Source organism: Rana temporaria, chromosome 6, assembly GCF_905171775.1.
Source record: "Rana temporaria chromosome 6, aRanTem1.1, whole genome shotgun sequence".
NCBI classification, from domain to species: Eukaryota; Metazoa; Chordata; class Amphibia; order Anura; family Ranidae; genus Rana; species Rana temporaria.
Window position 1 is genome coordinate 19,792,325 of NC_053494.1, and position 16,754 is coordinate 19,809,078.

Genomic DNA, 16,754 nt, shown 5'->3' on the forward strand with positions numbered 1-16,754 from the left:
TTCTGACCTTCTTCCGAGTTGCTTCTGACCTTCTTCCGAGTTGCTTCTGACCTTCTTCCGAGTTGCTTCTGACCTTCTTCCGAGTTGCTTCTGACCTTCTTCCGAGTTGCTTCTGACCTTCTTCTGAGCTCCTTTTGTATTTCCATTAAATTGCATACACAAGCCCTAAAAATGCACTACCCTCTCTTGAGTGTTATGCCATTTATGTTCATGTCGGTAACACTTTGCCCTAATGTTTTTCTGCACAGGGGTATAATTTGTGGTGCCATAACATCCCAATACCTGCTTGAAAAATCCAGAATTGTGTTTCAGGTAAGTCCTGTCTTTGATATCATCTGAGGTCCTCCATCATGACCCAGTAGGAAGGAACACTTCCCTCTGCTTCTGACAATCTATCTGCCCCTCTGATTACACGTTTGCATACAATGAGGCTCATAGGAAGCCCATTCATTTTGAACAGACTCCCAGGGTGCCTCAGTATACAAACATACCTGCTCTTTTTGACAATGCAGCACACCACAACACACACAATATCCTATCTGTACATTGTGATGCCCCATAGCCCAGGTTTGCTTTTTTTTCATATTGACATACATATACCTCCCAACTTTTAGAGATGGGAATGAGGGACACCTATCAGCAAAAGTATGCAGGCGTAGGACACACCCCTTGCCATGCCCCCTTAAAGGAGAATTGTACAAAAAATAAAAGATTGGTTCAACCCAAAAGTGCTTTTTTACCACTACTCTTCTTTTGGAATTTACAAATGCAGCAATTTGGAAATCAAATGAAAGGTTTAGCACTTTAACCACTTGCCGCCCGCCTTATGCAAAAAGACGTTGACAACGTGGTTTCAATATCCTGAGTGGACGTCATTTGACGTCCCCAGGATATGGAGCCGCTGCATTGCGGCGATCGTTGTTGCAGGGTGTCAGTCTGACACCCCGCAACACAGATCTAGGTAAAGAGTCTCCGACGGAGACTCTTTACCACGTGATCAGCCATGTCCAATCACGGCTGATCACGATGTAAACAGGAAAAGCCGGTAATCTGTCAGACGCGAGTAGAGGAGAGCCGATCGGCTGCTCCTCTGACAGGGGGGGGTTTGTGCTGATCGATTATCAGCACAACCCCCCGAGCATGCCCACACTGGACCACCAGGGATGTCACTAGACCACCAGGGATGCAAAACACAGGTGTGCCACCCTAGACCACCAGGAATGACAATGACAGAAATAATGGATGCCAATCAGTGCCCGCAATGGATGCCAATCAGTGCCCACAATGGGCATCAGTGATTGGCAGGCATTGTTTGGCACTGATTGGCATCCATTAGTACAACACATACGATAGTGCCACCTATCAGTGCCCATCTATGCCCATCCGTGCCACCTATCAGTGCCCATCCATGCCGCCTATCAGAATGGGTGGGTCATATTTAAATTAGGGGGTTCATGCGTTTAGTCTAGGGCAGCACAAATCCTAAATACACTACTGGTTGAAGACCCATCTTTTCATTCTATTCTTGAATCTTCTCTCTGAGGCTCTTGAGGTATACATGTGGATTAGCACAAGGCTGAAGTGTGAATCATCAATAGTGAACCTTTTGCCATAGTTTGTCAGATTTTAGGAGACTGTAATCAGAAATGTAGACAATCAATCAGGAGATGACGCTACAAAGACACAGGGACTGTCATGGACACGGAAACTGTTCCTACTTGGGAACTATTGTTACTGGTCAGCTACTACTGTTCTTGTTTTTTTTTTTTTTACACATTCTATTAAAATCTTTACCATGCTTCCCAGATAGAGTACATGTATAATAAATGCTTGAAAAATAATTATGAGAACAAAAGTTTTTTTTCCATTGTCATATTTCAGGCCAAAAATGAAAGGAATTACCACATTTTCTATGAGATGCTGGCAGGTCTCCCAGCTCAACAAAAGCAACTTTTTTACCTGCAGGATGCTGAAACCTATTACTACTTGAATCAGGTATGTCTCAGTTTTAGTTTTGAGTTACTTTGAGTCTTTTATGTTCTTTTAATTGCTTCTTCAGCTGGCCATCGACAGAGCAATTTTGGGAACATTTCACAAAGGCATTTTTTTAAAGAAAAAACAATGCACTATTCTATGATCTGTGACCAAAAATAATACTGTTAGAATCACTCCCTAGGACACACTTAACCCATGGATCGCCCCCTAGTGTTTAACCCCTTTCCTGCCAGTGTCATTTACACATCAATCAGTGCATTTTTATAGCACTGATCGCTGTATAGATGACAATGGTCCCAAAATAGTGTAAAAAATGTCCGATGTGTCCGCCTTAATGCCTCAGTCACGATTGTGCCGCCCCAATGGGGCATAGAATTTATATATATATTGTTTCTCTGAACCATTTTCTATGGACATTTATTTTTAGTTCACATGCTGCCATCTAGTGACCCTTTGTGGTATGTGTAACGGGAATTGTTACGGTCAGGGGTTAACACCGTTTATGATATTCCATTCCTCCAACCCAAGACAGCTTATCCGACACTCCACAATCCAGCAGACACGATCCATATGGATTTTCCCAGAATAACGAGACACAAGCTCTGTTCTCTGGTTCCAAACGAATGAATACTTTAATGGTAAACTCAGCCCTTCTTGTACAATTAGCAACCAAATATGGACAATGACTCAACTCCACCCACAACATGACATAAGGAACTTCAATACACATTCCTTTAGATGTAAGTCAGACTTTCTGGCACCGAATCTACATGAGTCAATTACTATAGCTGACATGGCAGACATCTAGGCCCGGATTCAGAAAGAAGTTACAACGGCGTATCTCCAGATACGCCGTCGTAACTCCGAATGTGGGCCGTCGCAACTCAGCGCCTGATTCATGGAATCGGATACGCCTCACAGTTGCCTAGATACGAGTGGCGTAAGTTTCCTACGCCGGCCCCATTTCCGCTACGCCGCCGCAACTTACGGAGCAAGTGCTTTGTGAATACTGCACTTGCTCCTGTAAGTTGCGGCGGCGTATCGTAAATACAATACGCTGCGCCGCCGTAACTATGCGCACCCCTACCTGAATCTAGCCCAGGGTGGAGAAATCTCTCCTTGCACCTATATGACACCCCTAGTGTTTGGCAACCACCAATTTAAGTACCCAACGCTGCCACACAGGGGGTAGGGATGGAGTCTTCTTCCCTGTGCAAGCTCCAAACCACTCAAAGGTTCTGACCCTACTCCACTAAATAATAAATACAGTTTTGATTGGAGTTACATTTTCATTTGCCTTTCATTTGTTCTTCAGGGAGGTAACTGTGAGATACCATCCAAAAGTGATGCAGAAGATTTCCGGAGGCTCCTCAACGCCATGGAATCCCTCAGCTTCAACGGAGAGGATCAGGACAGCATCTTCCGAGTTCTGTCTTCCATCCTGCACTTGGGCAATGTCTACTTTGAGAAATATGAGGTGCGATCTCACAAACTTAACCGGGGCATATTTGTTTCTTAATATCTGATACATCGTATAAAGATCTTTAATATGTGATCATTTTACAGCTTTTACATCTTCACAGAACTAGGAGAGGTAAAGGGCTCTTTCACACGGGCGGCCCAATCAGATCCGCCTGCCAGTTTTTTAGGCGGACCTGAACGGGCGCTCCGGCTCCAATGGAGCCGCGGATGTCAGCGGTGACATGCCCGCTGACATCCGACCCGCTCCGATCCGCCAAAAGTGTGACGGAGGAAAAACCTACTTTTCCATCCGTCTGACGGATCGGATCGGGTGAACACAGACAGACGGTCTGTGTTCATCCAATCCCCCCAGGGAGAAAAGACAGGGCGGTCCCCGCACAGTGTGCGGGGACCGCCCTGTCATCCGTCGGCTCAGCGGGGATCAACGGAGCGATCCCCGCTGAGTTAGCTCTTTTACCTGCACAAGGATTTTCTATTTCTGTGACTGTGCATCCAGTTCTGAGATTTACACAGCTCAACCACACAAACCGGACAGAAGACTTAAATTTTTCTCTATTTCAATTAGGTTACCAACACAGGTCTTTCCTTCCGCCAGCCTATGACAGGACAGTGAAAGAAGAAGCAGCACGTTACACTGATTTGCTTATTTTGCTATTCCTCTCTCATCCACTCTGAGCTCTGAGCTGTACAGGGACTGCAAGTAGCCGATACCAGGTCAAATTCAGATACTTACACAAAAATAATACAGTTAAAGTGGAGTTCCAACCAAAAAATGGAACTTCCACTTTTTGGAATCCTCCCCCACTCCGGTGTCACATTTGGCACCTTTCAGGGGGGAGGAGGGAGCAGATACCTGTGTAATACAGGTATTTGCTCCCACTTCCGGGCATAGATCGCCTCAGTGATCGAGGTGACCTACGCTACTTCCTGCGCCTACACTGTCCTCCCCCGCTGTCTGACATTCATTTTAGGCACAAAAAAAAATTTCCTTTACAACTCCTTTAAGGTTTCCAAAGAAAAGAGATTAAAATAACACACTGACCTTGACTTGGAATGAATATACTGTATAATGTGTCTTGATTTTTAGACTGAGTCTCAGGAAGTGGCTTCAGTAGTGAGTGCGAGTGAGATCCGCGTGGTGTCAGAACTCCTCCAGATATCCCCTGAGGGGCTACAGAAATCCATCACCTACAAAGTGACGGTAAGTAAAACAATAAATACACAATAATTCGCAGAGTGTGATAGTAGGATGCAGATCATGAAAATATTTTCTGGTTGTACAGGAAACCCTGAGAGAGAAGATCTACACTCCACTGTCGGTGGATAGTGCTGTTGATGCCAGGTAAGCCTTTAAGAGAACTAGTCGCGACTCGGCTTATTTAAGCATTTGAATATTTGGTCTTGATTTATTATAAAGGTGCATTCTTGCTTATATAGGGGCTTACTTATTGTCCAATCAGAATGCCTTTTAGTGCCCAGTGATGCATTATCCATGGGCAATAGAGTGGCGGTTGTTAGGGCTTAGCAATTAAGTTTCAAGGTGAAACTAAATCAGATATGTGCACAGATAAAAAGGTAATAGTGGACATCTTATGCTGTTTGCAGGTCTTTGTAGGTGGGGTGCAGCCGCAATAATTCCACACAGCCAGGTGGAATTACTTGTATTGAAAGAGTGCAGCAACAGTTCACAACAACCCCCGTGAGAAGACTGCCCAACCAGGTGCACTCATGGTTACAGCAAAGTGAACAGAGCGGGTTCCAGCCAGAGCGACAGCATCTGTAGAGAGAGGCAGAATACGGTCTGGCTGTTTTCTACCCAATCAGGAAGATGTCCAGGCGAGATGTGACCCTACGCTTTCCCTCCTCATCAGGAACCTTTCTCTACCGCTGGTACTGTCCCTAACAGAAGGGGTTCCTTTCCCTACGCTACCCACTTGCATAAAGTGCGCCAAAAAACAGGAGGTAGGGTCTTAAATAGGCTCTGTCAAACCCAAGATGGCTGTCAGAGTCACATGGGGCAACCGTATCCGATTGGACCGCTTCCCCAGTGACCAAGGAAACCATAGAGGAACCGGGTTCCTCCTGACTTCCTCTCCAGCTGCAGTTGAGTGCCACCTGCAGTGGAGAAAATAAACTGCACATGACTACACTTTGACTTTTCATATGGAGGACAGCAAGATCACTTTAATTCTATAGAATTTTTGTCTAAACAGAATAGATTTAAACAGCTGTGTTATGTGCAAACAGACAATTGACTAAGCCTGCCCTGGTAAGGCCATTGGGATTCAGATGAAGTGATGTTGTGTCTGTGCCCACCTTCAGCCACTGTCATGCTGGCAAACCTGGGCCAAGGGGTGACCAAAAAGAGGCGGCCGCCTTGGTATCGTTAGCATGGCATAGGGGGTAACAAGGGCAGGACCTGTAACAGTTCACAGCTCATGGGGTGGGAGTGCGCAATTTGTTCTTTTTGCCTTGAGTGCTGAAGGACCTTGTCCCAGCAGTGCATACTGCCCAGGAGTTGTGCCCATGCAAAGCTTTTGAAAAGTTATGTGGCAGGTTTGGATGCTTAGCAGAGTAGTTCATACGGACTTATTTAATCATACGCCTGTGAGAGACCCGTGTTTACCCACAAGGGAATGCACAGGTGTTCCATGCATCCCCATTCAGGGCTGCCCCTTTCATGTCAATTGGGACAAAGCAGCTGTACAGACACAGTGGCTGCCCCCAATTTGTCATGCAGGTTCAGGTCCTCGAACGCATGCTGTCTGCGTTCAGGGACACACATCCACACAGCTGTCAAATTGGGACTGCCTACATGGAGAGGCATGGAACACCTGTGCATCCCTATGTGGTCACACACCGGCCTCACACGTGTATACGTTTTTTTAGGCTTGTGTGAATGAGACCTTTTCCTTTAAGCTTGTTATACTAATAGATTGTGTCAAGCATCCAAGGAGATGATTCTTGCTTTCTTAGCCAATATTCATAAATCAATATTTGCAATGTTGCCATTGTCTTTCAGAGATGCTATTGCCAAGATTTTATACTCCCTACTCTTCAGCTGGCTGACAGACAGAATTAACAAGCTGGTATATCCCCGACAAGATGCCCTGTCTATCGCTATACTGGATATATATGGCTTTGAGGTGAGATGTCCTAGATTTATTTTTTAATAAAAAGGGCAAAAAAAAAAAAGACATTTATCCCAGCCTCACTGAATAAGTACTATGCCGCGACAACAAATGTTCGATGTGAGATTTGGTCGGATATTCCGACCGTGTGTAGGCTCCATCGGACATTTGCTGTTGGAATTTCCGCCAACAAATATTTGAGAGCTGGTTCTCTATTTTTCCGACAACAAAATGTACCCTCTAAGGCCTCGTACACATGATGGGTTAACCAAAGGATAACGGTCTGATGGACCGTTTTCATTGGTCCAAACCGATCGCGTGTAGGCCCCATAGGTTATTTAACCTTCTGTCAAAAAAAAGCCAACTTGCTTTAAATTTTAAATCGGTTAAAAATCCACGCATTCTCAGAATCAAGTCGACGCATGCTTGGAAGCATTGAACTTCGTTTTTTTAAGCACGTCGTTGTGTTTTACGTCACCGCGTTCTGACGCGTTTTTTTAACCGATGGTGTGTAGGCACGACGGACCATCAGTCAGCTTCATCGGTTAACCTATGACAACGGTCCGTCGGTTCTTTCTCATCGGATGAACTGATCGTGTGTACGCGCCATAACAGTTCACCATAAAAACAAGAGGTTTAGTCGCAGACATTTCCAAACATATGTGCAAGCCGCAGTGGCCACATCAAGGCACCCAGGAACTCATATTTCAGTCTGACATTTTGATGCAATCAAAGTGTATACTTTTATTATTTCAGCTAAAAACATTTGTTTTTAATTACAGGACCTTAATTTTAACAGCTTCGAGCAGCTGTGCATTAATTATGCTAACGAATATCTGCAATTCTTCTTCAACAAGATTGTGTTCAGAGAGGAGCAGGTAAGTACTTGGAATGGGTGACCTACCTTCATTTTTTGATGCTCAGATTCACCATTGAAGGTGACCATTTATGCACAATGAAAATTTATAGATTGTTGTTCCCATGTGAATGGGAATTGCAATGGTAAGGTAGAGTATTGCTGAACATATGACTTGCGTGTCATGTGTTTGTGTTTCGTCAACCTACATGGCAGATTCCAGCTCTTCAGCAACGTAGAAGCAGATTGAACTCATAGATATCTCTATCATTTGGAGCTTGGAAAGTAGTACATTTAAAAAAAAAAAAAAATTCTAAACTGACAATAGTATTTCTATTTTCTTGTAGGAAGAGTACATCCGAGAGCAGATTGATTGGAGAGAGATCTCATTTAACGATAACCAAGCATGCATAGACATTATTTCCCAGAAGCCCTATGGAATCCTGAGAATACTCGATGACCAAAGCTGCTTCCCACAGGTAACTAGGAAGGTCTATAAACTGCTCTAATGTATGTACATACTTGGTTAGTAAACTATGTGTCTGGATAAACCTGATAGGGCAAACAGTCTCCCCCACATTTTTGTACTTTTAAAGTGACTCTGTTAAAAAAAACTTCAAATAGACCTAGCTTATAAAAGAATAACGTTTTTACATATCCTTTCTGGCGGGTGGGGGTCATCAGGAGTTCCTGGTGCTGCTTCTATCCGACATGGGTGTTTTGGATAAGTTGTTCCCCACTAGGTGGTGTGGTTCAACCCCTCAGCTTTTATATCTCTACAGGGCACAGTAGTGAAATAGAGGCTAGTGGGCGGAACCATATTACAAAGCAGGGGACAAGCTATCTGACACACCCCCACGGAGCTCTTCAGGGTCTCATAAAAGGGGAACTTCAGGGAGATACTGGGCCATATTCTTAAAGAAAGTAGGCGGGCGGCGCGTAAGCCATTTACACTCCGCCGCCCCAACCTACAGGAGCAAGTGCTGTATTCCCCAAACACTTGCTCCGTAGTTTGGGGCGGCGGAGTGTAATTGGCCCGGTGTATCCCCGCGTATATCTAAGGGGGCGGCTTCTATTTAAATTAAGCGCGCCCCCGATTTTAATGAACTTAAAATAGCCCAGTGCGCATGCTCCAGTTCTCGGCGTAAAATGTCAATGACGCCGACGTGTGCGTCATTGACGTAAAGTCGTATTCAAGAACGACTTAGTAAAACAACGTACCCGACGGGAAAACACGACGCGGACCCGACGCCATACTTAACATGGCCTACGTGGGACTGGTGTAAGGTTACCCCTCATATAGCAGGGGTAACCTTACGCCTACGCAAACGACGTAAGCGACGGTTACGCGATGCAAATTCGTTCGGGAATCGGCGTATCAGGCTCATTTGCATAAACAAATGAGACCTGAACGTAAACGCCACCTAGCGGCCGGCGGAGTAATTACATTTAAGATCCGACAGTGTAAGTGACTTACACATGTCGGATCTTCAGCGTATCTATGCGAAAATGATTCTTAGGCCCCATACACACGAGAGGATTTATCCGCAGATACGGTCCAGCGGACCGTTTCCACGGATAAATCCTCTCAAAGATTTCTGCAGATTTCGATGCGATGGAGTGTACACACCATCGCATTGAAATCCGCGCGGAAATCCTCTGCCGATGACGTGTCGCGCCGTCGCCGCGATTATGACGCGGCGACGGGCGCGACGCTGTCATATAAGGAATTCCACGCATGCGTCAAATCATTACGACGCGTGCGGGGAATCCCTTTGGACGAATGGATCCGGTAAGTCTGTACAGACGAGCGGATCCATCCGTTGGAATGGATTCCAGCAGATGGATTTGTTGTGCATCACAGCAAATATCCGATCTGCTGGAATCCATCCCAGAGGAGATTTCTCCGCGGAAACAGATCCGCTGGCGTGTACACACCATAGGATCTATCCGCAGAAACCCATTTGCTGGGATTTATCTGCGGATGGATTCTATCGTGTGTACGGGGCCTAAGAATCACTCGCATAGATACACTGGCCAAAAAAGAGAGATACGATGGAGTATCCTGAGATACTCCATCGTAACTTTACTCAGAATATGGCCCACTGTATTTAAACAGCACAAACTAATCCAGTTATATACTGATTAAAAAAAAATCATGTTTACATCTATGCTTTTTCAAATGCAAATTTATATGGTGCTTTGGCTCTCTGCTTCTTGTAGGCCACTGACCACACATTTCTCCAGAAATGTCACTACCACCATGGAACCAGCGAATTGTACTGTAAACCAAAGATGCCGTTACCTGAGTTCGGGATCAAACACTTTGCTGGGAAAGTCACTTATCAGGTAATTCATATCCTTTTTAAAAATTCTGGAAACACCTCTTTAAGGGCTCTTTCATACAGGCACTGAATTCGAAAGCAGACTATAACACACATTAATGCACCTATAGTGTTAATGGGCATTTTGGATACGTTGCATGGGTTGCATCAGGGAACATTCTCTCATTCCCCAATGATGTGTGTTTTTTTTTTTTTACAAGGCTGAAATAGGAACTGATCACTTTTGAGCCCCTGGGTTTAGATGGTCAAAATAAGCAGTTGGGTTGCGTTTTTACTGCATCCCGACCGCCTAGCAACATCACTCAAAACTGTTAAAATATAAAGTCGATGAGGGTGTACATACTGCAGGATTAGTGTTGCTTCACGTCACAGTGAGGGGAAAATAAAACTACCTGCAGAGTTTGGCTGGCATTAATGCTTTGCAACTGCCGCCATTCACTTCTATTGAAATTAAGTGATCATTTCCTGTTTTAGCCTTGGAAAAGATTAAAAAAAAATCTCAGAGCGTTTGAGTAGCATTGCCTGATGCGACTTGAATGCCTGTGCCATGTGTCTTAAATGCTCCTTAATGCTTTAGATCAGGGGTGTCAAACTCACTTTGCTTGTGGGCCACATCAGCATTTTGGTTGCCCTCACAGGGCCGGTTGTGTCAGCATCCACCCCCCCCCCCCCCACTATCCCTTAGATCAGTGCACCCCCTTGCCTTGTGCTGCTGCCAGGAAGGCTGGACAGAGAAGTGCAGGATCTGGTGGAGGAGTACTGTCCTCTCTGTTGCTGACTGCTGAGACCAGGTGGGGCCAGAGACAAGGGGGTATGAGGGCCACATGAAATGACCTGGAGGGCCAGATTTGGGCCACAGGCCTTGTGCTTGACACCTGTGCTGTAGATGGTTAATGTATGTTAAAGAAAAAAATCAGCACCTGTGTATATGAGCCCTTAGGGTTCGTTCAAACTAGTGGTCAAGAGGTGGTAAAAGCCCCTGGTTGAGCCGTGTATTTACTGCTTCCCCCTTTAGCTGCAGGGGCAGTGGTTGGGGTGTAAATATGCCGTGGCCATGATGCTTTGCTTCTTGGCAGGAATTATGCCCCCTGTTGCTTTCAGAGTGCGTAGCACCTGCTAAGTATGACACGTTCAAGTAAATGAGGCCGCGCTGCAAGTGCCCCCACACGATTGTGGTGCACTAGTGCGAGGATTAAGAGGCTATATCAGGCGGTGTGGATGCTTTCTAAAGAGCAATCTGAATCACCTTCGAAGAGCACCACACATGTGAATGACCTCTTTTCTTGAAGTTAGTTCCTGAGACACAGCGCAACCTTCCTGTCCACCTCTGCAATAGGAGTGTGAAAGGATAGTATCCATGGCATATTAGATTTTTGTCTTATTGTGTTTTTTTTCTGTCATTTTTCTACTTGGTTTTTACAGGAGGGGAACACTTTATTTATTTTTTACTTTTAATTTATTTTTACTTTTTATTTTTTTTTACACTTATTATATTAATATATGTGCTTTTATTACTGTCTGTGTCCACACTAGATAGATGTTCCTCTCTTCCAGTCTTTGCTTCCTGAACTGGTAACAGTGAGAAGAATGAGAAGAAATCTAAAAAACATGAGACTGAAAGCAATACAATTTGTCAGACTTCTTCTCTATGCTGTCTAAAACAAAGCAAACATTTACAGGAACTTTACATTATTAAAACACATTTCATTCTCTATGCAAAAAAAACAAAAAAAACAAAAACGATATAGTAACTCTATAAAAACTAATTTCAGTTGTGACCTTGCATTTTTAATTTCAGGTGCACAAATTTTTGGATAAAAACTATGATCAAGTCAAACAAGACGTCCTGGATCTTTTTGTGAATAGTAAAATTAAGGTAAGAAGCCACATCTCTGCATTAAGTATGGGGGCAATGAAGGATAGTTCTACATTGTTCAATGCACCTTCCATACCAGCTAATTAGTGATAATAATTGCTGACTGACTGTAGGAGCTGTATATATTCAACCAGTGAGATGGTGAGTTTTTCAAGTGGAAAATTCAGATGTTAGCAATTGCTGGCAAATGTCTCTTAACTGGTCAGTGCTGATCAGTCAATGAGCTTTAGAAATTCTCTAGTGAATAATTAATCAATGATCAGTGATTTTTTGCTTCTTTATAAATGTGCCCTAAAATAATTAATTCTCTACTACTGACAAAAAAAAAAAACCGTGTTGGTTTATGACATTCCAGATAGTAAACTTTGATAACTGAGATATGCTGGTTTCGAATGGGTGGTTAGATTGTGGTATGTAGTATAGAGATCTAAAACCATACATGTAAAGCGCTATCCTCAGTGTTCACAAACATAGGTAATGTCCCTTTCAATCTACAATAAACCACGTGCAATTTATGTTTGAAATAAAGTCTTTATTTCAAACATAATTTGAATGGGTGTATTGTAGATTAACATTTTTATCGTTACCTATGTTTGATGTTTCTGAACACTGAGGATTTCGCTTTACATGTATGGTTTTAGATTATTATTAATATCTGTATGTGTGGGTATGTTGGCAGCTTTCTGTTTACATTTTATTTAATGCTGGGCTGTGATTTACGTATATATAATTTTCACCCATTGTGGGTAGGTTTTTTGTTTTTTAATTAGTAATTAGTAGAATGAAGCATGGCTGATATATAGTGGTTGCACATATGTAATAGCGTGTTGGTTTATGGCATGTGGTAAAGAAAACCTTGATGGCTGATATATGGTGGTTGCACATGGATGATAGATATTTAGGTTATGGCAACCACCATATATTAGCACAGAGTTTTTTTTAATTAGTAATTAGTAGAATGAAGCACCTTGATATCTGATATATAGTGGTTGCAGATATGTGATAGCGTGTTGGTTTATGGCATGTGGTAAAGAAAACCTTGATGGCTGATATATGGTGGTTGCACATGGATGATAGATATTTGGGTTATGGCAACCACCATATATTAGCACAGAGTTTATTTTTTTTAATTAGTAGAATGAAGCGCCTTGATATCTGATATATAGTGGTTGCAGTTGTGTGATAGCTTGTTGGTTTATGGCATGTGGTAAATAAAACCTTGATGGCTGATATATGGTGGTTGCACATGGTGATAGATTAGTGGTATAGGGCATGTGGTAAAGAAAACCTTGATGGCTGATATATGGTGGTTGCACATGGGTGATAGTTTAGTGGTTTATGGCATGTGGTAAAGAAAACATTGATGGCTGATATATGGTGGTTGCACATGGGTGATAAATTAGTGGTTTATGGCTTGCGTTATAGAAAACCTTAATGGCTGATATATGGTGGTTGCAGATGTGTGATAGCATTTGGTAAAGAAAACATTGATGGCTGATATAAGGTGGTTGCATATGGATGATAGATATTTGGGTTATGGCATGTGGTAAAGAAAACCTTGATGGTTGATATAAGATGATTGCATATGGATAATAGATATTTGGGTTACGGCATGCGTTATAGAAAACTTTGATAGCTGATATATGGTGGTTGCACATTGGTGATAGATTGGTGGTTTATGGCATGCGTTATAGAAAACCTTAATGGCTGATATTTGGTGGTTGCACATGGTGATAGATTAGTGGTATATGGCATGTGGCAAAGAAAACCTTGATGGCTGATATATGGTGGTTGCACATGGGCGATAGATTAGTGGTTTATGGCATGTGGTAAATAAAACCTTGATGACTGATATGGTGTTTGCAGATGGGTGATAGATTGTTGGTTCATTATGGTATGTGGTAAAGAAAACCTTGATGGCTTCCCTGTTAAAAAAAAAAGAAAATCTTGATGGCTGATGTATGGTGGTTATGGCTTGCGGTATAGTGAACCTTGATGGCTTTATGTGGTGGTTGCACATGGGTGAATCACGGTTGGTTTATGGCATACCGTATACATTAGGTACTTTGATGACTGGTACATGGTGGTTACATATAGGTTTATGTCCTTTCTTCTGTTTCCTCAGGTAGTTGGCAACTTGTTCTTCAGCCATGCGCAGGTGCTAGCGCAGCAGAAAACCATGATGGGAAAAAGCAGCACCACGACCAGAAAGTTTAAGGCACAGACAGTGGCAGCCAAGTTTCAGCAGTCCCTTCTGGAACTGGTGGAAAAAATGGAGAGGTGAGTAATTATGTGTCTGGTGGGACAGGAAGTTGGCATCAATAGGATGGGGAGGGGGGGGGGGGGTAGGAAAAGGAGGGCTGTTCACAATTTCCATCTTCATGCTCAATTTCACTGAGCTGATCTAAAAGCTGCCCATACACTATACAGCAGTGTTTGTCAAACTATGAGCTAAAGGGGGCCTCAAATGTGGCCCCTGACATCACCAAAGGGCTGCACATGATGTTCAATATATGCAATGCTTGAGAGGACTGTCAGCCACTGCAGGCCTAATAGAGGAAATGAGGGTCAGAGAGTGTGGATAGGATACATTTTTGGCTGGGGATATTCTGCAGAAGACAATATGGAACTGGGAATTTGCATGAGGCTAGTAGAGATAAATGCTATTTCCCTAATCAATGTTCCTGCTACAGACTGTTGAGGTCTCAGGGCCACACATCTTTTACCCTCAGGCTGCAGGTTTACATCACAGTTCCACCCCCTTTACATCGTAGTCCCCCATCTTTACTTAGCATCCCCCCTTTACATTACAGTCTCCTATTTACATTGCAGGTGACCCTTTACATTACAGCCCCCTTCACATAAAATTCCCCACTTTTTACAATACGGCGCCTTTTACATTATAGAACCCTTTACACAGATACCCTTTACTTTGCTGCCCCCCTTCAAATCAAAGTACCCCATTTATATAGAAGCCCCCTTTACATTACAGCCTCCTTCACATCAAAGCCCCCATCCCTTTACAGTACAGCCCCCCTTTTATATTATAGCACCCCCCCCCCCCCATTAAAATGCAGCACCTTCATTACATCTCAATCCCCTTTCCATAGCATTCCACTCTTTACATAGCCCGCCAGTGCCTTAACAATACAGCCCCTTAACCTTTACATCAGTGTGATCATTCCCTCCCCTTCAGTCCTACCTTTCATAGCAGAGGGAAGGGAGAGTGATCGGTGTGGATGAAGGGTGGAAGCTTCCGAACTTATTTTAATTGGTTGCTAGGACTCCGTGTCATAGTAACCAATCTGCCGCTTGTTAACTCGAAAAGAGGGGCAGCTCCCGCCCTCCATTTAGACCAATCACTCATGTGAAGGGGACAGCAGCATCGGGAGAAAGAGAGAACACACAGGCAGCTAAATGGTGTGGCTGTGGCGGTCCGTCCGCCATTTAGCGATGCCTGCTATAGGTTCTAGTGATGTCATTCATCCCTGGGGTTTAGTAGTTCTGAATCATGGACCCACAGCAATCATGCATTAGAAATTTAGAGAAAAGTCAGCCTATTTTTCTCATGACGTGTGTCCAGTAATACCTTATTACTTACCAAAGTTATTTTTAATGTTGTGTTTTTACTACAGATGCAACCCTTTCTTTGTTCGATGCATCAAACCCAATAGCAAAAAGGTAAAGAATGGAAGCAAATGCAGATGACAGCAAAGAGTTCTGCACATACTGCTGTAAAACGAAATCTATTCATAGTTTATAAGCCTAGTGCTACATCAGTACATTTATTTTAAAGTTATTGGTGAAGATTACATGCAATTTTAGTTGCGCCATGATGCCAGTGATTGCAGACAATAGCACGATTCCCCAAACCAGTCACATGCTGATTAATAGTACCAATTTATTATTATTTCACCACTGGACAATGAGGTCACTGTACTCCAATGGATAGAGGCTAAGAAAAATGGACAGCCGCACTCCAACAGACCTTTCGGTTGTCTTTATTGTAAAATCAGAACAGAAAATGCACTACAAAAATGCAACAAAAGTAGGGATAGCAGCCAACGCGTTTCACACTTTGGGTCAGTGCTTAGCAAACGTGTTGGCTGCTATCCCTACTTTTGTTGCATTTTTGTAGTGCATTTTCTGTTCTGATTTTACAATAAAGACAACCGAAAGGTCTGTTGGAGTGCAGCTGTCCATTTTTCTTAGCCTCTATCAATTGCCTCGTGCAGTGCCGGCACCCTTGGTTTCCTGAGAAGCCACTGATTGCTCAGCTCAGGGGGGACTCCTTTCTTTTACTGTACTCCAATGGCCTCCACACTCACCAGATCTCATCCAAATAGAGGACCTTTGCGATGTGGTGGAACGTAAGATTCACATCATGAATGTGCAGCCGACAAATCTGCAACAACTGAGTGATGCCATCATCAGGGCCATCTTTTCCATTGGGCACGCTGGGAAGTTGCCCGGGGGCCCCGCTTTCCTGGGGGGCCCCACCGGCTGCCCAGCAACTCCAGTAAAAAATTGTGGAGAGTGACGGGTTAGAACTGCCCATGCCCAGTTTGCGGAAATCACAGAGAAGATCCGATCCTCCACGAGTGCGGGGGGTTGCTGATGTAAGGGGGGAGTGAATGCAAAAATGTAAGGGGGCACTGATATAAAGGTTCCCCCTCCTATATTAGTGACCCCCCTTACCTTAGTGTATTTACTCTACGGAAGGTGGTCTCTGGTCACCAGAGTTCCCCTTTACATCAGAGTCTGCAGGATTCCCCCTTAAAATGCAAGTACAGTCTGCGGACCCTGATGTAAGTGGGAAAGAGAAAGCAGTGGACTCGGATATAAGGTGGTCTCTGGTCACCAGAGCCCCCCTCCACATCAGAGTTCCCTCCTTAGATCATGATCTGCAGCGTTCCCCTTTACATAAGAGTTCCCTTTCACTGTAAGGGGGAATCCTGCAGACTCTGATGTAAGAGGAAACTCTGTGCTGGCCGGGTTATAGTAACCTGACCTTCATGTCAATGAAGACATTTTTATTTTTTACTTTTGTTTAACTTAAACACATTGCT

General features: G+C 43.7%; 1 protein-coding gene across 1 annotated transcript in view; it reads left to right on the plus strand.

Moving 5' to 3' along the window:
* Nucleotides 1–16,754, plus strand: part of MYO15A (myosin XVA) — a 118,498-nt gene that overhangs the window by 20,308 nt on the left and 81,436 nt on the right. The window contains exons 8-19 of the mRNA XM_040358434.1: nucleotides 249–312; nucleotides 1,882–1,995; nucleotides 3,311–3,472; nucleotides 4,565–4,678; nucleotides 4,761–4,819; nucleotides 6,500–6,623; nucleotides 7,391–7,486; nucleotides 7,812–7,943; nucleotides 9,688–9,813; nucleotides 11,608–11,685; nucleotides 13,811–13,965; nucleotides 15,321–15,366. Of these exons, the coding sequence (XP_040214368.1) occupies nucleotides 249–312; nucleotides 1,882–1,995; nucleotides 3,311–3,472; nucleotides 4,565–4,678; nucleotides 4,761–4,819; nucleotides 6,500–6,623; nucleotides 7,391–7,486; nucleotides 7,812–7,943; nucleotides 9,688–9,813; nucleotides 11,608–11,685; nucleotides 13,811–13,965; nucleotides 15,321–15,366 (1,270 nt within the window). The remainder of the gene's footprint in view (nucleotides 1–248; nucleotides 313–1,881; nucleotides 1,996–3,310; nucleotides 3,473–4,564; nucleotides 4,679–4,760; nucleotides 4,820–6,499; nucleotides 6,624–7,390; nucleotides 7,487–7,811; nucleotides 7,944–9,687; nucleotides 9,814–11,607; nucleotides 11,686–13,810; nucleotides 13,966–15,320; nucleotides 15,367–16,754) is intronic.